The 19,199-nt window shown below is 67.4% G+C and overlaps 2 protein-coding genes across 7 annotated transcripts; one reads left to right on the top strand and one right to left on the bottom strand.

Moving 5' to 3' along the window:
- The first annotated feature begins 47 nt into the window (after positions 1-47).
- TSR3 (TSR3 ribosome maturation factor) lies at positions 48-2,567 on the top strand. The gene is made up of 6 exons (XM_038540852.1): positions 48-180; positions 466-685; positions 778-971; positions 1,343-1,519; positions 1,668-1,731; positions 2,015-2,567. The coding sequence occupies exons 1-6, from the start codon at positions 69-71 to the stop codon at positions 2,184-2,186; spliced, it is 939 nt and encodes a 312-aa protein (XP_038396780.1). The 5' UTR covers positions 48-68; the 3' UTR covers positions 2,187-2,567.
- BAIAP3 (BAI1 associated protein 3) lies at positions 2,184-16,819 on the bottom strand. 6 transcript variants are annotated; one of them, XM_038540849.1, is made up of 36 exons: positions 15,995-16,013; positions 15,555-15,659; positions 11,645-11,784; positions 11,291-11,378; positions 11,082-11,162; positions 10,647-10,754; positions 10,196-10,255; positions 10,009-10,075; positions 9,711-9,906; positions 9,359-9,403; positions 9,149-9,226; positions 8,932-9,034; positions 8,523-8,630; positions 8,337-8,432; positions 8,095-8,198; positions 7,690-7,810; positions 7,238-7,362; positions 7,072-7,162; positions 6,890-6,946; positions 6,699-6,796; positions 6,547-6,598; positions 6,340-6,470; positions 5,957-6,080; positions 5,738-5,881; positions 5,535-5,627; positions 5,259-5,450; positions 5,120-5,188; positions 4,952-5,031; positions 4,776-4,884; positions 4,408-4,479; positions 4,251-4,331; positions 4,052-4,172; positions 3,846-3,969; positions 3,564-3,769; positions 3,124-3,489; positions 2,184-2,357 (listed from the first exon to the last, which is right to left on the bottom strand). In XM_038540849.1, exons 3-35 carry the CDS (start codon positions 11,773-11,775, stop codon positions 3,386-3,388), a joined length of 3,459 nt encoding a protein of 1,152 aa, XP_038396777.1. In that variant the 5' UTR covers positions 11,776-11,784; positions 15,555-15,659; positions 15,995-16,013; the 3' UTR covers positions 2,184-2,357; positions 3,124-3,385. The 6 variants fall into 6 exon arrangements, with proteins under 6 accessions (XP_038396777.1, XP_038396775.1, XP_038396778.1 ...); XM_038540847.1 differs by lacking the exon at positions 15,995-16,013 and adding an exon at positions 12,092-12,146 and having other exon boundaries at positions 15,555-15,729; XM_038540850.1 differs by lacking the exons at positions 15,555-15,659; positions 15,995-16,013 and adding an exon at positions 16,509-16,819.
- Positions 16,820-19,199: the final 2,380 nt, after the last annotated feature.

Consider the following 19,199-nt stretch of genomic DNA (forward strand, 5'->3'; position numbering starts at 1 on the left):
GGGCCGGAAGTGGCGCTCGGCGCCTGCGTAGACCCCGCCACCGGGTGTGCGGGCCTCGGCTGCCCGCCATGGGCCGGAGGAGGGCGGCGCGGGGGTCGGGCGCCGGCGGAGGGCGCGCTCGCCGCCCCGCGGGCCGCTCTCTGGAGGCTTTCGCGGAGGACGTGGGAGCCGCGCTGCGCGGTGAGTGGGGCACGATCGGGGGCGGGGCCGGGGCGGAGGACCGGGGTGGGGGGCCGGGACCGAGGGCCAGGGTCGCAGGCGGGGCGGGGGCGGGGTCGAGGGCCGGAGGGGCGGGGTCTAGGGCTGGGGGCGGGGCCGGGGTCGCGGGCCGGGTCGGGGTCTCGGGCTGGGGGCGGGATCGCGGGCCAGGTCAGGGGCCGGGGTCGCGTCGGGGGCCCGGGTCGCGGGCCGGGCCGGCCCTGCGAGCTGCCCCTGAGGCCTGGTACCCTCTGCGCTCCGGTGCAGCATCCGTGGAGCCAGAGGCGGCGGAGGAGGAAGGCGGCTCGGGCCCGGCGCGGCCACCCTGCCCACTGGCCATGTGGGAGCTGGGCCACTGCGACCCCCGGCGCTGCACTGGTCGCAAGCTGGCCCGCCTGGGCCTGGTGCGCTGCCTGCGCCTGGGCCAGAGGTTCGGCGGCCTCGTGCTCAGCCCCGTGGGCTCCCAGTACGTGTCCTGCGCCGACAGGTAGGAGCGGAGGGAGGGGGTGGAAGGATGTGGTTGGGTCCCTAGGGAACGCGGTTCCCCTCCAGAGCCTAGCCGACCTTTGCTCCTAACAGGCAGCTGGTGGCTCAGTGCGGGGTCGCTGTCATCGACTGCTCCTGGGCCCGACTGAATGAGACACCGTTTGGGAAGATGCGTGGGAGCCACTTGCGGCTGCTGCCGCACCTGGTAGCTGCCAACCCCGTGAACTATGGCCGGCCCTGCAAGCTGTCCTGCGTGGAGGCCTTTGCTGCCACCCTGTGCATCCTGGGTGAGCGCTGAGCCTGCTAGCAGGATGGCGCCGCACACAGCAGTGTGTTCTGTACTGGCCGTCCCCAGAGCAACCAGAGGGCATGTGGGATGGTCAAGGTGGGAAGGCCAGGGTTTCCGTCCCACTTGTCACCCCTCAGCTCGCCCTGAGAGAACCTAGGGTCCTAGTGGAGGCTCAGATAGGCGGCCCCATGAGACGTGGGTAGAGGGCCTCAGGGGATAGCGGAGGCGGGTGAGCAGGCTCACTGGACCGGAGGAGGGCGTCTCATGGGGAATTTCAGATGTCGGGACAGCTTTGGGGGTGCTGGGCGTGCACCCAGGATGAGAGAGGGATTGTCAGCATCCTTGGGTCTCCGCTTTCCTCACCGTCAGGCTTCTCAGACCTTGCTATCATTTTGCTGCGGAAGTTCAAGTGGGGCAAGGGCTTCTTGGACCTGAACCGCCAGCTCCTGGACAAGTATGCAGCCTGCAGTGGCCCGGAGGAGGTGCTGCAGGCAGAGCAGGAGTTCCTGGCCCACGCCAGGGAGCGCCCCGAGGAGGAGGAAATTGGTGAGGCCCGGCATGCACACAAGCCCCCTGGTTGGGAGCCAGGCCCCTCCAGGCACAGCACCTCCTGTGGAGAAGCCGGGGATATAGAAGGCTGGTCCTGCTCTGAGCTCACTCACAGGTCCTTTTCTCACGTGCCTTCTCTCTCCAGATCCTTTTGACGTGGATTCTGGGCGGGAGTTTGCAAACCCCAACAGGCCAGTGGCTGGCGCTCGGTAGGTCCTTGGGCTTCCCGGTCTTGAGACAGCTCAGACCCAGGGCTCTCCGCTGCCCCTGGCCTCAGCCCTTCCTGCAGATGGCGGGAGTGAGGAGGAGGGGCGGGTCCCTAAACACAACAAGGGTTTTGTGACTGGGAAAGGGAACGTGAACATCCCACTGGAGAGGAGAGCTGTTGGTTTTGAGAACACAGGGAATAGAAGAATCTGCCCTCAGGTGGGGGCTCCTGTGAGGGAGTGTGCCTGGGATGACGCCCTTGGCGAACACACCTTTCCCTTCCAGGCTGCTCCCAGACAGTGGTGACAGTGACAGTGAGGATGAGTCCGAGGAGCGGGGACCTGATGCCGAGGACAGAGGAGAGAGCAGCAGCTGCCCCGAGGAGGAGGAGCAAGGGGCAGAGGCCGGGGTCCCCCCAGAGGTTTGGAAAGGAATCAAGAAACGGCAGAGAGACTGAAGTTTGCAGACACGTGTATTTCTTCACGACGGAGCAATAAGGAACTCAAGATACAGCAGGACTCGTGGGGACACAGACAGGCCTGGCAGCCTCAGCCCTCGTGGCACTGGACTCTATCCCCATGCTTCTGACACGGCTGTGCTCTGGGGCCTCCGAGCCCGCCCAGTGAAGCTGCAGGCCAAGGACATCCCGGTGTGAGCTTGTTTCTTTGCACTTGGCCAGGGAATTGGGGGAGGAGGGGACGACGCTCAGTCTCCAGTGAGGCAGGCCCTGCCTGGGGAGGGTCTGGACTGTGGGGGTGCCGGGCGTGGAGCAGGTCCTGCGCGGGCATGTGTGTGTGGACACAGAAGGAGAACATGCTGGAGAGCTGCGTGGCCAGCACAGAGCTTACACTGACCCATCAACTTTGCGTCATGTTCCCAGCCTCACGGTGATGCCACGGGACCCTTTCTCAGGCTGAGGAGGTGGGGACCTATGCAGTTCTTAGTAAACATGTCTGTATACCCTCTGGTGAAGGCATCGGGGTGCCCACTTTCCCCCTCTGCCAGGGCCACTGGGAGCTGTTTCCCGCCAAAGCTTGTCCAGACTCAAACCCCACCTTCCTGGCTCTTGTCCTTATGGGCCCTGCCACACGCCCCAGCCCAGAAAGAGAATACAGAGCTTCCTCCAGGTGGGCTCTGTGCGGGGACACCAGGAACATTGGGGAATGGCCTGTTCTTTGCTGAGGAGAGGTTGCCATGTCTGTAACTGCAGGACCTCCAGCAGCATCCCTGGTCTCACTGTCAGTGCCACTAGCACTTCCTCCAGCCTGTGGTTCTGAGCTCCAAAAATGCCTCCAGACTTGGCCTAACGGCTCCTGGGGAGCAGAGCCACCCCGCTGACAGCCCTGCTCTAAGCCCCGTGCCCGCCTGCCAGGGGAGCCGATGGGGAAGCTCACCTGGTGGCCGGGCGTGCTCTGCTCTGCATCCAGGGGGACAGCTGCTGGCCAGGCCCCACCGAGTGAGCCCCCAGACCCAGATTGGGGGTGCTGCTGGTAGCAAGGGGTTCACGGTACACACCACGCAGACACAGCCAGGGCAGAAAGGAGCTGGAGGGCCAGCCACAGCATGCACATGACATGGCGGGGTCGGGGAAGGAGCCCTGCCTGCGCAGAGCTGCCCGCAGGGCAGGATGGGGGCAGCTCGGGGGCTCAGGAGGCCTCAGGGGTCCGCCTCCATGCACTTCTCCAGCTCCTTGAGTCTCTTGACAAACTCCTGCGCCTCCTTGCTGCTGCGGCCCTCCAGCATCCTCAGCGCGGACCTCACTGTGGGCAGGAGGGGCAGGGCTAGGGTGAAACTGCACCCCATCAAACCCACCACCCCCCGGACCCTCACTCACCCTGGGCTCTGGGCCGCCGCAGTTGCAGGGTAACAGGCTGCCTGGCCCTCGTGCTCCCTCCCACCTGGGGCCGCGTGATGCCACCAATACTGCCCAGGCCGAGGGCCGCCTCCCCTGCGAAGTCGTTGGTGGACAGCCAGTCATGGTCCATGACCGTGAACAGCACGCAGGCGCCGCGGCGGCGGCACGCCTCTGCTGGCACAGAGCTGCAGGCAAAGGGCAGTCACTTGGAGCCCTGCGCCCCCCTCGGGCGCGTGGACAGGCTGATGGGGGGACACTCACAAGTAGAAGAGCTCGTCATACACGGGGTGCAGCGTCCGGCTCTTGACCTGCGTCCTCTGGCTGCGGACCAGCGGGAAGAGGTGTGGCGGGCCCAGCTCCACGATCACGAAGGGGTCGCTCAGGCCTGAGGGGCACAACCGCGAGCAGCTCATGAGCACTCACCCAGCAGTGCGGCGCGGGTCCCCGTCGGCATCACAGCCCCTCACCGTTGGCGTCCAGGGCGGGCAGGTCCGCCGCGTGCAGCACCTCCACCACCAGCCTCTGCTCTGCTGCCTCGTAGTGGCAGCGGACGCTCAGGCGCCCGAACCGGTTCTGCTCCAGCGACCTCTGTGGAAGGGCTCAGGCTGGTGACCCGGGGCTTGGGGACTCTGGGGGAGAGGCCACGTGCCGGCCTGGGCACCGTACCTGCTTGAGCTTGTCCAGGTAGTACTGCTCGATGCACTCGCGGGTGGAGCACTGGTGCAGGCGCAGCTCCTCCTCCAGTCTCTGCGGAGCCCACCGGGTGCTGAACACAGGCCCCCAGCTGCACGCCACCCGCTCCCTCCCCCGGGCCAGGCCTCACCTTGTAGCTTCCGTCCCTCAGGCTCTCCAGGGGCAGACCCTGCCCCTCAGCGTGGAAAAAATTCACCAGGGCCTGGGGCAGGGCAAGGAGGGAGAGATGTCAAAGGCAGGGCGGGGCTGGGGCTATGGGGCTGGGCAGGTGCACTTGGGTGCCACACCTCAGGAGCCCGGGAGCTGGGGGAGAGGCCAGTGCCCGGGGCCAGGTGACTGTACTGACAGGCGGCTGGCAGAGTGGAAGTGCTGGGCTGCTGGAACCCCAGGGGAGCGGCTCAGGCGGGAGGGCCTGGCCACGCGGGGCAGTGGGCACAGGCAGCTCGGGGAGCTCGGGGCCGGGCCGAGGTGCAGTGGGGGCCCCTCATGCAGCCCTACCTCCAGCGTGAAGTGGAAGCGGCCGTAGAAGTCGGCGGAGACATCGAGGTTGGCGCCCAGTGCCTGCAGGATGGTCTGCAGGAGCAGCTCCCAGAGGGCCTCCAGCACCCTGGAAGGGACGCCAGGCATGTGTGGCTGGCCCCCAGGCAGCACCCTCCCCCCACCCCGCGGCCTACCTGCTTAGGTTCTCCTTCACCAGCGAGGCATTCAGCAGGGCCAGCTTCTCGTCCAGGTACTTCAGGAGCGGGGCCACGGCCTGCGGGCAGCGTCCTCAGCCACACCGTCCCCGGGGCCCCCACACCGCCACCCGCGGCACCCCAGCCCTCAGCCGGCCAGGCACCCACCTCCTCATTCTGGATGGAGTCGGGCGACAGGCTGATGTGCTGCACATACTTCCTGATGTCGGCCACCATCTGCGGAGGGCAGCGCTCAGCACTGGGGGCGGCGCCAGGGCAGCCCGGTAACCTCCCGCCCGCCGCCCACCTTGGAGGTCAGGTGCGCTGTCACGGTGTGGACCTCCTGCTGCAGGTCCTCATCCAGGGCCTGCGTACAGCTGAGCAAAGGGCGTGGGAGGCCGCCCTCCAGTGCCGAGGGCGCCTCCGGCCACGCCAGCCCCCGCAGCACTTGCCCCGCGGCCTTGCGGAGGAGCTCCACGTTGTTGAGGACCACACAGAGCTGGGGAGGCGTGCCAGGTGTGGGCGGGCGGTGCCACTGGCCTCACCGGCCCCGCCCCGGCCTCCTGCCCACCGGCCTGCTCACCGGCTCGCTCACTGCCTCGCCTGCGGGCCCAGGCTGAGTGTCCACCTTCTTCCGCAACAGCTCAGTGTAGAAGAGGGTGGCCTCGCACAGGTCCTAGAGGGGACACAAGTGCTTTGGACCTGTGGGCTGTAGCCCCTGGTCCTGCTGCCCCTCCAGACTCCTGTCTCCTCCCAGACTGTGCTCCCCAACCCACAGCGACACACCTGGCTGAGCTGGGTCCCCAGCGCCTGGGCCTGCACAGGGTCTGGCCATGCCAGGCGGGCCCACAGCTCCTGGATGTGACTGAAGCAGAGGCTAGCAGTGGCTGCGGAGCTGCTGTGCTTAGAGGAGACATCCATGGGCTCCAGCTAAGGCGAGAGGAGGCCTGGTTGCAGGATAGCCCTGGCTGAGCCCGGCACCCTCGGGCCTGGGTGCTCACTCACTGTGTCCACATCCACAGCTCCCTGAAGTCTCCACCTGGACTGGTCTCGCAGCACCTGCAGCCAGAGCTTCACGGCGGGCAGGAAGGGGGCATGGATGCCGGCCAGAGCAAGGGAGCGGCTGTCACTGCAGCAGGAAGCCCGTCAGAGCTCGCCCTGACCCAAACACCTTGAGCCAGCGTGTCCCGGTTCCCGGCCTAAAGGGGCAGCTGGAGAGCCTCCCTCAAGGGGCCCTCGGGATCCCGTCCCAGAGACCTCCTAGAGGAGGCTGCAGGACAGCTGGGGCAGGGGGACAAGCAGGAGTGGGGACAGGTCTGGGGGCAGATAGAGAAAGGAGACTGACGGGGGCGGGGTGGGGAGAGGACAGGTTGCCGCAGGGCACCCACCGGCCGGGGATGCTGCTCCAGAAGCGCTGAATGTCTGCCAGGGTCAGGTACAGCTCGAAGAGCCCCGAGGCCACCTCCAGGCTCATCTTGGGGCTCAGCTCCTCTGTCAGCACCCATGCCTCCTCGGCCACCTGCTCAGGATGGTGGATTCAGGCTGCCAGCGTCAGGGGGAGACCCAGGCAGTTCTTCCCCGCTCCCCCTCCTCACCAGACGCTCCAGCTGCCGGAAGGTGAGGGTGAAGAAGTCGATCTCCGCGATGCTGCAGGAACAAATTCCACACACCTGCTCGCCCCACCCGTGACCTGACGGCACCACCGACGGGTCAGGGCAGGAACGGCAGCGAGCGCCCTGGGCCCCACCTGTGGAAGAGGCTGGCGTAGATGCCGTAGCAGGCCTGCAGGTCCTCGTAGACGGCGTCAGCCAGCTCCACCAGGCCGGCGAGGCGCTGGGGCCCTGGCTGCGAGGAAGGCCCGGGTCACACTGACCTTCCGGTCTGCAGCCATGTGCGATCCCCTGCTCCCCCTGCAGCCATGCCCTCCCTGAGCGGCACCTGCTCGTGAGGACTTTTGGTGTTCAGGAGCCTGTCATACCACTCGCGGTTGCCTCTCTGCAAGACAAACCAGCGAGGCCGCGCGGTGGGTGTGGGAGGCCAACAGGGTAGCAGGTGCTAGAGCTGGCCCAGAGCGGGGCCAGGGTGGGGGCGGCACCTGGCCCACACCTGCCAGCACGCACCTTCAGAGCAGCAGCGATGTCCATGTTCAGCTCTGCCTCAAAGGGGCAGATTTCGAAGGACAGCTGGAAGACCTGCATCTTGCTGAGACACCTGCACAGGGGCCACCCGCTGACCATGGGCCGCCCGCCTGGTCCCCCCACCCCGGGCACCGCCGGCTACACCCACTTCAGCAGCAGCTCCAGGCGGTAGACAGCGGTGCTGTTGGTGGCTGGGAAGTAGTCTCGGAGCTGGCCCAGCAGCTGCAGCCCAAACTCGCAGAAGGCAGAGAAGCTGTCAGCCAGGCTCTTCTCCTGCGGACACCCGGCGTCAGAGCTGACCCTCACCGCCCTCCCCACGGGGTGCGGGGAGGGAGGCTCCCGCAGCCATCTGCGGGCCTGGCCCTGCTACTTTCTCCCACACACAGCCTCAGGGCCTTTGCACCACTGGTCCCCCCCCAGCCAGCGCCCACTCCCTGGGTCCCTCCTCCAAGTGCAGGCCACGACCTCCGCCTCCTGGGATCCCAGCACATGCCCTATCTCAGCATAGGCCGCGCAGCCCACGACACCGGGACCCTGCCCTGTGTGCCCACCGACTCACCCTCCAGGAAGCGCACTTCCGGCCAGCCCGGGCGAGCTCACCTGCTCTTGGGGCAGGGAGGACGCCTCCTCCCAGTGTGCCTGCATGTCCTCCAGCAGCCCCAGCAGGTAGCCGTAGTCCAGCGTGCAGGTCTGATGGTGACGGCTGCTCACCTCCCAGTGCCTGTGGGAGCCAGCCCCGCCCACGGTCAGGCGCGGTTGGGGCGGGGACCCCCTTGTGCCCTCGGGCCATCCCCTCCCGGCGCCGCCCCCAGCACCGCCCCCGTTCATGCCTCCTCCACTCAAAGCACCCCTTCCCTGCCCGCCCCTCTGCCCCGCCCACCGCAGGCCACGCCCCTCCCCGCCAGCTCCGCCTCCTCTCAGCTGCTGCCACTCACGGCCCCGCCCCTCCCGCCCGCGCTCGCCGTCCCGTGCCCCGCCCCTCGCCGCGAGGCCCCGCCCACTCACAGCACCGCCAGCTGCAGCGCAGACAGGTTGTTCTGCGCGCCGTGGAGGCAGAGCACGGTGGCCGCGGGCCCGCTGAGCTCTCCGCGCCAGCTGCTCGAGTTGCGCTGGAGGCGGGGGGGGGGTGGGGCGGCGTGGGTGGAGGGAGGAGCCGCCATGCCCTCCCGCCCGCGTGCCCAGCCTCCCCGGCTCTCCCCCACCCCCCAGGCGCCAGGTCACCACCCCGGTCGCGAGGGTGCGGCTACCTCCTCGGGTCGGTGCTCGAACTGCAGCAGCCGGCCGAGCAGCAGCATGTAGGACAGGAAGCCTGAGCGCCCGCGCCGGCTCATGGCCGTGTCCCTCTGGAATGCAGGCCCGCCCATCAACAGCCCTGCCCCAGCCCCCGGCAGGGGTGCGGCGGCCGCAGGGCAGGGGACCCCACAGCTCCCCACCTGTGTGGTGATCAGTTTGAGGACCAGCTGGCAGTCTCCCTGCACCCGGGAGGCGCTGGAGCGCGGTTCCAGCTTGAACCAGCGGTCTTCACCCGCCACGGGCACCTCCTGAGGGGAGGGGGTTCATACTGGCAGTCCCTCCCCCCCCCCCCCAGACTCTCTGTGGGACCAAGGAGACCACACAGACTTCTGCTTCCCACCCCGCCCGCAGCACACAGTCGGCCGTTGGGCGGGGTGGGGGGGTGCCTGGACACAGGAGGCCCCAGGAGGCCGGTCCTTCCCTGACCCCTGAGCACACAGCCCCACCCGGCCCAGGAAGGATGGGGGATGCCTGGGGCACAGGACCTAGCCACCAGGGGCATCCCCACAGGGTGAGCGCTCTGTGACTGCAGCCCTGGCCCCCACTCACCCGGATGGGTATGTTGAGACACCCCAGGAAGTCATCCGTGTGGTCGTCCGTGGGTCCTGCTGTCCCGTTGGCACGGGCCGACTTGACAATCTGTTTGAAATACCTGGGCGAAGCAGTGGGTTCCCACCTATGGTCCCTGGGGAGCCACCACCGGCTGGCCCATGTGGCCAAGCTGCAGGCACGGTGTCTGGGGGACACAAGGGTCCCACCGTCATACCTGCTCATGCCCTTCAGGCCGATGACTTCGTTCAGCTTCCTGCACGCTTCCACCAGGGACACATCATCATCATGGTCCCTGGGGGGCAGGGGGCAAACCTGGCTTGTGTGGAGCCTGGCTCGGCCCCGAATGTCCCCTCTCACCCCCACCCCCACCCCCCAGACCAGGTGCACCCACACCCTCGGCCCTGCAGGGCCCAGGGGCCTATACCAGATGTCCAGGTGTAGCTGGTCCATGCTCACATCCTCGATCTCACTGTAAGGAAAACAGATTGATAGCCAGAGGGGCCGGACGCTCCTCTGCCCGGGGCTCGGGGAGGGGCCATTTCGGGAGCTGCAGGAAAGGGTCCATGAGCTCCAGCTGTGAGACAGGCTGCCTGGATTTGAAGCCCGACTGTGGCCACCGGGCCTGGCGCCTCTCTGAGGCTGTTCTGTCCTCTAGAAAGTGGTTCTGTGACCAGCCCCGCTTGGTTGGCTGGGCCAGGCTCTGACACCAGGTACGTCCTGGCGCAGCACGCAGCCCCCTGCCCCCACCCCGCCCCCATCTGGAAGAGGGGTCTTACAAGAGGAAGTTCTCCTTCCACACAGGGTTCAGGGTGCTGCTCTTGACCTCGGTGACCTGGATGCACTTGGCCGGCAGGGGCCCTCCCCGCTTACTGCCTTTGCGGAAGCTGAAGCGCTGCTCCTTGTGTGAACCCGGCTCCCGGGGGGTGCCCGAGGCCGGCAGGATGCCCAACATGCAGTATGGGTCACTGAAGCCTGAGACATGGTGGGTGGCTCAGCGCCTGGCCCCAGGCCTCCCCGGCCCTCCACAGCCACCAGACCTGGGCACAGCCAAACTCCGGGCTGGTCCCCACTCACCATTGGGGTCTTTGGCCAGCAGGTTCTTGGCACGCACGACGGAGACTTTCAGGGCGTATGTGGGGGCCTGTGGACAGAGGGTGCCGAGGGGCCTCTTGGGGGAGGCTCCGAGTGGCCATGCCCTGGCCCCGCCGTGTCCTCTCCACCGGGCTGGCCGGCACCTGCCTGCACTGGGTGGCAGCCTCACCTTGGCCTTCTTCACACGCTCAATGGCCTCAGCGTGCTCCTCGGGGCTGGTACCAAACACCTGCGGACGGCGGGCCAGTGTGAGGGCCCAGGTGCCCCCAGAGCGGGGCTGGCCAATGTCCGGGGAGCCTCACAGAGCACAGGAAACACATGGGGGGGCAGGGGAAAGAAATACTCGCCCGTGGGTCAGTTTGTCCTTTGTACCCTTCCCTGTGTGTCCATGTGTCTGTCCCTCGCTCTATCCTTCTGGGCACACCTGTCAGCCTATGTGTGTGCCTGCCTGTGCACACCCGTGTGTGGGCATGGGTGTGCCCATGGCGGGGCCGACCTGTGTTATTTGGGTGATGGTGACGTCACCAGACAGAGAGGAAAGGGTTGGGACGACAGCGGTCTCTGCTCCCTAGAGCAGGGCGGGGCCAGGCCAGCAGGGAGGGTGGAGCAGTGGGGCTCACCTGCTGCAGGTAGCCCAGTAGGGTCTCCTGGTCATCCACCTGGTCGGGGCCCATGGTCCCCGCGCGGTAAAGCACTGTGTACAAGGCTTCCTCGTACAGCATCTCCACCTGTGAGGGGGGGCGGGGGGAGCACACTCTGGGTCCCAGCCACCCCACCCCTGTGTCCCTCAGCCCTGGGCCCTGAGGGGCTCTCAGAGGGGTCCAGGCTCTCCTGCATCCCAGCCCCCACTGGCAGAGTCCAGTCCCAGCATCGACCTTTGCACCTGCCGGGCCCTCCATGGGTTCGACCCCTGACTTCTGCTCCTTACTCGCTTCTAGGGCCCCTGGCCCTCTCACCCCTGCCACCTTTGCTGTGCACCTGTCCCCAGAACCCAGGCCTGGCACACAGTAGGCGCTCACAGACTCTCTGTGGGGCCAGACCCCGGGCCCCCTTACCTCCTCCTGGGTTAGGACTCTCAGGCCACGGTTGGGGTCCACAGGCTCGGCAGGGGCTGGTGCCCCGCTGCGCAACAGGACCTGCGAGGGGCACGCAGGGTGAGGGCCTCCTGCAGGGAGGACTCCAGGGAGGGAGGGAGCCTAGTGTGAGGGCTGGAGGCCGGCTGTCCAGGGGAGTGGCGGAAGGCTGAGCTCTGAGCTGCCCTCACCTCGGGGCACGGCAGGCCCTGTCGGCCTTCCCCCTTCTTGAGGATGAGGCGCATCTGAGCGAAGAACTCCACGCCATCACCGGGTTTCCTGCAGGGACAGGCCAGGCTGAGGTCAGGGAACCCCGTCACTCACAGCACGCGCCTGCCCCCTGGCCAGGACCAGCCCCCGCACGCACACCTTGAGGCGATTGCCTGGGCCTCCTCCATCTGGGGATGGTGCCCTCCCACCGGGCCTGGGGCTCAGACCCCCCCAGGCTCCCCTGGGGGGCCGTGCTGGGGCAGCAGGAGAGGGGTGCAGTGAGAGAAAGGAGGCTGGGTACACGTGACGGCACCGGTCAGGCGTGGGGCACCCACCAAGCCCCTGCGGCAGGCTCCTGGGGGTCGGTGCCGGTGCTCCCTGGCTCTCCCTCGGGCCTCCGCCGGAAGGATGGGCACACCTGCACCTGCCTGAGCACGCTGCTCTTGATCTCCAGCAACGTCGTCATGGTGGGGACCTGTAGGCAGAGCGCACGCTGTGGCCCCTGGGTGCCCCCCCGCCCAGCCGTGCTGCCGTGCCGTCCCCGGTCACCACATGTGCTGCACATCCAGCAATGACAGAATCAGCTGGGAGCCCACAGAAGCGGGGTCCTGGCAGCCGGGCACAGCCTCCCGACTGCGCTGCCCGTGGAGCAGGAGGGCACGTCTGCAGGGATGGGGGCCGCTGGGTACACCTGAGCGGGGGTGGTGGGGGGGCCTGGAGCTCAGTCCCCAGGCTGGATGGCGCTGGGCACCCAGGGGGCCACGGGCACTCATGCTGCTGACCTGGGGCTGGTCCCTTGGTCTAAGTCTTCACGACCCATCTACACAATGGGGCATCCTTGCAGGGTCGTTTTGGGGACGAGACGGGGATGAGAGAGGTGACGGTACAGTCCAGTCTGCGCTCCATCGCTGGGAGCTGCTGGATCCCGCTGCGCCCAGGGCCACACTCCCCCCTGCCACCCAGCCAGGACTGGGACCCCTGGCTGTGCCACAGCAGGGGCCTGTGTCTCCTGGGGGCTTTGCTAAGGGGACAGAGTCGTGGGGGAGTGGTGCCCGGGTCACCCAGCCTGTATGGTCCCTTCTGGAGCCAGGGCAGGCAAAGCTCTCCCCGGGACCCCGGAGTCCTTGTCCTGCAGAGGAGCTGGGGCAAGAAGAGGCCACTGTGCCTGGGGCCTGCCTGGGGACCCCAGGACCCTGAGTGGCCAGCACGGAGGGTCGCTGGGGGTCCTTGCCCACCAAGCACGTTCAGGGGCAACGCCCCATCCTCTCTCCTGGGCCCACCTTGCAGAGAAGAGCACACTCCCTGTAGTCAGTAGAAATGAAAATGTGCTGCAAATCCTGCCCCTTCAAGAAGTTTGGGGTGCAGGGCCACCACTCCGTCTCCCTCCCCATCTGTGAAACTGCCCCACGTCGTCATGGAAACCGAGCCACAGTGGTGTCCTTGCGGCAGGGACAGAGCAGGGCCTTGTCGGGGGGCCTCCTGAGGCCAGCTCAGGCCTGGCCCCTCTGCTCCGTGCGAACGGGCGTGGACTGCATGGCTGCAGCCCGGGGAGGAGCTGAGCCGGTGACCTCAGGGGAGCCTCTCCAAGGAATGGGGAACAGCCCATGGGACTGCCCTGAGGAGTGTCACTGCCCAGTCTCTCCTGGCCCTGCCCACCTGCACCAGGGAGGAAGGCCAGCTCCCCGTTATGCCTGCACACCTCCGGGGGGCCTCGGGGTCCCTTGCAGACCCCAGGAGGAAGGGCGGGAGACAGCTAAGCTGCTGGGAGCCGTTCTCCTCATGGCACTGCCCGGCCCAGGCACCCATCGCTCCACTGGGTCGGGCAACAGCCTGTGCCTCCCCCAAAGCCCCAGGGTGGTCTCCCTGCGCCCCCGTTGGAAGCCATCAGGGCTGACCCCCTCGCCACGCTGACTTTGCCACTCGGTGCCCGCCCCTTGGCCGCCCTGCCCCAGGCTTGGCAGCCAGCCTCTGGCGTAAAGGACATGTCACCCTCCCCAGGTGTACCACAGGGCCTTTGGACTGGCCGCCCTGGCCCCCTCAGCGGTGCTCACTTGCCCATCATGGAGGGTACCTCTAGGCCAGGCACAGCCCGTGCAGGGGACATCGTTTCACTTGACGGTGTAGGAAATGGGGACTTGGCTGGATCCAACTGTACCTGCCCCGGATCTCACGGGGAAGTCGGCAGGGGCAGAGCCAGGTTAGACCCAGGCTGTGCCCACTGTCCACGGACCATGCCCGCAGCCTGCAGGTCTCCCAGTTGTCTGTCTGTCTTTCAGTGGCCCCGGGGCTGCCATCCCTGCTCTGTTCCCCTGACCAGCTCAGGCCACCCCACAGACAGCACCTGGTTCCTGACGCTCCAACTTTAGCCCTATGGGGCCCCGGGGGAATGGTGGGCTCAGAGGGGCTCACCTGACCAGACCCAAGAGCTGGGGACAGATGGGCAGCTGGCTCACACCCTGAAACGAGGCCCCGCCTCCCTCAGACTGGCCACTGCCTGCCCCTGGGAGCCTCCCTGCAAAGATGGGGGGCGTGCGGAGGGGGGCGCCGCAGGTGGCCAGGTAGGCCTAGAAGCTGTCGCCCCTACCGTCAGCAGTGAGGTTCCAGGGGGCCGGGCATCAGGCCCCCCTTCCCTTCTCTAGCTGTGGGGAGGAGGCTGCTACCCCCGCGGCCCCCTAAAGCCAGGGGAGCAGCCACTGCTTGAGCTGTTGCCAGGGCAACCGCCAATTGCGTTGGCTGAGTGACAGGGGCTACAGGGGCTCACTGTCCCAGAGACAAACATGACGCAGGAGCAAGCGGCCTGAGCCGCAGAGATGGGGTGGCTGTGAGAATAAAATGCTCAAGACAGAGGGGGAGCCACCTCCCAGAAAGGGGGTACTGCTGTTCATGTCACCCACAAGGAGAAACTGAGGCCCCGGGCTTTGGAGCTTACTCAAGGCCACAGAGCCAGCAGGTGGCCGGGGATGGAGGCGGCCTCTGACGCCGGCGTCCAAGCTCTGGGTCCTGGCACCTCCTGAGTTCTGGAGTCCAGGCGCCCCCCACCCCACAGAGCTCCCTTCCTCAGCCTGCTGACTGGACGGGGGTGGGGCGCAAGTGGCATCTGGGCACAGGTGTCGGAGAGGTGGCTCATCCCGGGGTGCCCAGACACTCCTCTCGTTTCCCTGGAAACCCTCCACTGCTTGGCTACTGATATTTCTGCACCCACGGCCTGGGTGCTGGGAACCCACCGGCACCTGACCCAGAGCCGCACCAGCAGCGGGTGCGCGGCTGACCTCCAGGAAGCACGTGCTGGCGGCAGGGGCCCTCTGTCGGCAGGGGCCCTCCGTCCGTGGGATGGGCCCCAAGGGAACTCCCCGGTCCCCGTCCCTCCTGGGCCTGGGCAGCGGCGCAGAGCAAGAGGCGCCCGCATCCTTGTTCACGCTTGGCCACCAGGCCCAGAACCGCAGCTCCCATTTGTCCAGAGAGCAAAGTGAGGCTGGCCAAGGAGCTTCGGCCACCCTGGCACTGGGGCCGAGCCAAGATGAACAGGTCCACCCCGTCCCTTGGCTGTCCCCAAGGTTCAGGGTGAATGGGAAGTGGCAATTCTGCAGAGTGGATATCGGGGTTGCATTTCACACCGAGGGGGCTGGGGTAACCTGCCTGGAGCCGGGGCTCTAAGCCTCGGTGTCTCCTGCTGGCCCACCTGGGGCTGAGCTGGCCCCACAGCAGGTGGATCTGGGGGCAGCTGGACTGAGCTGCTGGGGCCACCCGCATGGTGAATAAACACCTTGCTGATGAGCACCTCAGAGCACAGCTCCCTTCTTACCAAAATGTGGTACCTGGCGACTTGGGGGGAGGGGTCCACTGGTGCTCCCCCATGTGTGGAGGCGGAGCGGCAGGATGTCTGGTCCACGTGTGGGTCCCCAGGTCACCCTCTTGGCCATCTCTCCCCTGCCCAGTCCCCTCCGCCCCCCTTCACTTCCTGCAGCTCCGATCCCCATGAGTCCCTAGACAGTGCTCCCCAGCAAGGAACGCAGCAGCCGCAGCAGCGTGCATTACAAATGCTGCTCCCCGAGATCCAGTGGGAGCCCGGTCCCTGGGGAGGGCCTGGGAATGCGCATTTTAAGCAGCTCGACACTTGGACCTAAAGCCCTAGACGGTCGCCTGGGACGCAGTGTAAAGCGCTGCCCAGATGCTTCTAGAAGGAACGCATGAGGAGCGAGCCCTCCACCCCACGTTCTTCCCGGGCTCCCCAGGGTCTCTACTCACCTGTCTCCACCGCGACGTCCCTCCCTCCCGGTGCTGCCCGCGGGAGCCCGGCCCTGCGCCCGTCGAGGCCTTTCCCTCCCCGGTGAGCCGTGTCCCGCGGGCGGACTGGAAGTGGGGCGAGTGCGCACGGTTTTACCTGCAGGGATGTGGTGGAGACGAGGGCCCCGGGGCGGGAGGGACGCGGCGCGGGGGCATCTCCCCGCCCCAGCGGGCAGCTCGGAGTCTCCGCCCGACCGCCCTGCGGGCTCCGCGGGGAGGAGGCGCCGGTCGGGGGGCGTCCTGCCGCCCCGACCCTCCGGGCGCGCGCCGGCCTCAGTTTCCCCGGAGCCGAGGGCGCGTCTTCCCCTCCCCCGCCGCCCTCCTCCTGGGGAGCCTCCCCGCGCCCCTCGGGGTCCCCCATGCAGGCGCCGGACTGGGGCCGTCGGGACCCGCGCACTCACCGTGGTGGGGCCGGGGGCGCGGGGCCCGGGGCTCGGAGACTCGGCGCTCCGCACCTGCTCCGGCGACGCCCCGCACCGCGCTCGGCTGCTGCGCCGAAGCCTGGGCGCCGGGGGCGGGGCCTGGCCGCGAGCCCCTCCCCACCCCTCCCCTCCCGCCCCGCCCCCCGCCCCTCCCGCAACACCCGGGGGCGCCGAGCCCCGAGCGGGTCCCGCAGGGTCAGGGCCCCGGTCCCCGCTCCGGGCCCTCGAGAAGCCCAAGTCGCTGACGCCCAGCAGGGCCCGCCGGCCCTCGGGCAGACGCTTCTGGAAGGGCTGACCCGGCCTCCCGGCCTCCTGGGTCCACTATCCCCCGGGGCGAGGGGTGCAGCGGGCATCGCCCCAGGACGCCCCGCGTCCCCCGACCCCAGGCCTGGGCGCCCCCCCGCCCGCTGCGCTCCCCAGCACCCCTCCCTCCCCGCCTCTGACACGCGAGCCCTGTCCACCTCCCTGTCCACCCGAGAGCTCGGGGAAGCACCTCGCTGCGCCGGCGCCGGCCTGCTGGTTCCAGAAGTCGGGGCAGGGGCCGCCATCTGCATCAACAAGGGGCTCCTGGTGGTGCTGGGGGGCCTGGGAGAGACGGGGAGCGGGGTCTGCTGTCCAAGGTGGCCTGGGTCTCCACACCGGCCTTACCTTGGCCCATCCGGCGGGCCGTCAGAGTACCTGATACTTAGGGGATCCACCGATTTGGGACATGTTTAGTCCACGGGACCTCACCTCCACTGGTGGGCCTTGTCGGGGTGGGACACGGTAAGACGGGCCCAGTCCAGGACGGTCACTGGGGGGAGGCCAGGGCAGGGCGGGGGGGGGGTGCAGGAGGAACAGGGCTCAGGGGGAGGTGCCCGCTATCCCTATCCCTATCCCGCTGTGGAGAGTGGGGGTGGGTGGGGAGGGCGTGGCCATGGCTCTCGGTCAGTGGGGACCCCGCGCCTCCCCCATCATCCCTGGATGGGGCCACCACCCGCGTCATCTCCTGGGCCCAGCCCTACACGTGTCCAGGCCGCCCTGTGCCCATCTGTCCCGGGGGAGACACAGAACTACGGGGTGGAGGGAGACAGCCCTGCGGGGTGGATTCTCCTTCCAGAAGCTCTGCCTCCAGGCCCTGCTTCCATCCTGGCCCTGCACAGGCAGACAAACGTGGAGGCAGGAGGACAGGCAGCGCCCCGGGCAGGAGAGAAGCAGGGGATGGGACACCAGCGACCCCTTGGCTTCCTTCTACACAGGACAGGAGTCAGGAGTCCCCGGGCACTGGCGGGTCCTGAGCCGGGGCCTCCAGAGCCCTCGGGCCCCACACCCCTGCCCTCCTTCCTCAGGTTCCGCCAACCTGTTGGAACAAACACCCGCCTCGTTGCCATGGTGATCATAATGGCTTTGGGGTGATGAGATCCTGCAGCTGCTATAAACAGGAAGTTAGGAGGGGCAGCTGTGCGCATCCGCACCGCATCCCATGCCCTTTGGGGAGCGGGGGCAGGGGCCAGCCGCACGAGCCAGTGGCCCTCGCACTGGGATCCGTTGCACCCCCCCACCCTCTCTTACAGATAAGGAAACAGGCCCTTCCAGGGCCACACGGCAACTGGCTGGGTTCCAAGCCCTGCCCTGAACCTCAGTTTCCCCAGGAAAAGATCCCCAGGCCCTCCATCCACAAAGGGCTCCTGGGGAGGGAGGGCTGGGCCCTGCTTGGCCAGGCCCGTGTCACACCCTCTGCCGCCCTTCTGTTGGTGAAGTGGTCACAGCAGGAACGTGTACCCGTCGGCGAGGGTGGGGCCCAGGCAGGAGCTCACGCCCTCTAGGTCCACGCGGGATGGGCCTGTGGCCACGACTGGCCCCGGGGTCTCAGCTCCTGCCCGCAGATGGGGGGTGAGCCCACAGTAGGAGGGAGGTGGGGGGGGCAATGTGGAGCACCCACGTGTCACAGCAGGAGTTAGGGCACAGGACCCCTCACCCAGAGGGGTCAGGATGGGCCGGGCTGGTGAGGGCGTGGGTTCACACCCCCTGGGCTTTGGGCAGGCAAGGGGAGTGGTGTCCCCTCCTTAGGGGAGCAGGGGTGGCCAGGTGGGAGGGGGTCTGGCCCCTCACCTGAAACGCTCACTTCTGGGGCGATGTCCAGGAAGCCCACTGGGGTCCTGTCCAGGAGAACACCCCAAGAGGACAGCACGGAGGTGCGGACATCCCCGTAAGGCCACACCAACCCTTGAAAGCCACTCGGGGCACTGGGCCGACTCCACGAGTGGAGTGCACAGCTCTTGATCTTGGAGTTGCAGGTTCGAGCCCCACGTTGGGGGCAGAGATTACTTAAAAAAAAAATCTTGGGGTGCCTGGGGGTCCATCAGAGAAGCCTCTGCCTTTGGCTCATGTCATAATGTCAGGGTCCTCGGATTGAGCCCCGTGTCGGGCTCCCTGCTCAGCGGGGTTCTGTGTCTCCCTCTCCTCATGCTCTCTCTCTCTCAAGTCAATAAATAAAACCTTAAAAAAACCTTAAATAGGGCAGCCCAGGTGGCCGGGTGGCTCAGCGGTTTCAGCCGCCTTCAGCCCAGGGCCTGACCCCGGAGACCCGAGATCCAGTCCCGTGTTGGGCTTCCTGCGTGGGGCCTGCTGCTCCCTCTGCCTGTGTCTCTGCCTCTCTCTCTCATGAATAAATAAATAAAATCTAAAAAAAAAAAAAAACCTTGAATAAATGAGGATGGCTGACCTCGTGTCCTCTGGTGGCAGCCCCTGGAATTGCAGGCAAAGCCCCTCGGGGTCAGCATCCCCCCCCCCCCCCCCCCCCCCCCGCACCTGGGCACCTGTCAGAGGTGTGAAGAGGGGGCATGGCCAGGGCGCCTGCCAGGGCAGGGCTGCAGGAATCTGTCCCGCTGCCTGTGGCATCCTGGGTGGTTCCGCCCGCAGCAGGGGTGGCCAGGTGGGAGGGCTCTGGCCCCTCACCTGAAACGCTCGCTTCTGGGGCGATGTCCAGGAAGCCCACTGGGGTCCTGTCGCCAACACCTGCACGGGTGAAGCCTGCACCGAGCCAGGGAGGTCTTGGGCCTCAGGCCCGGGGGGCCCTGTAGGGTTGAGGTTTAAGTAGGGGCTGGGGGCGGGGAGCCGGGCCACACAGGGCTTCAGGGCTGCGGGCGGGGTGCAGGGCAGGGGTGCAGGGCCGCCTCCCAGCAAGGCCCCTCCGGACGCGACC

Source organism: Canis lupus, chromosome 6 (genome assembly GCF_011100685.1).
Source record: "Canis lupus familiaris isolate Mischka breed German Shepherd chromosome 6, alternate assembly UU_Cfam_GSD_1.0, whole genome shotgun sequence".
NCBI classification, from domain to species: domain Eukaryota; kingdom Metazoa; phylum Chordata; class Mammalia; order Carnivora; family Canidae; genus Canis; species Canis lupus.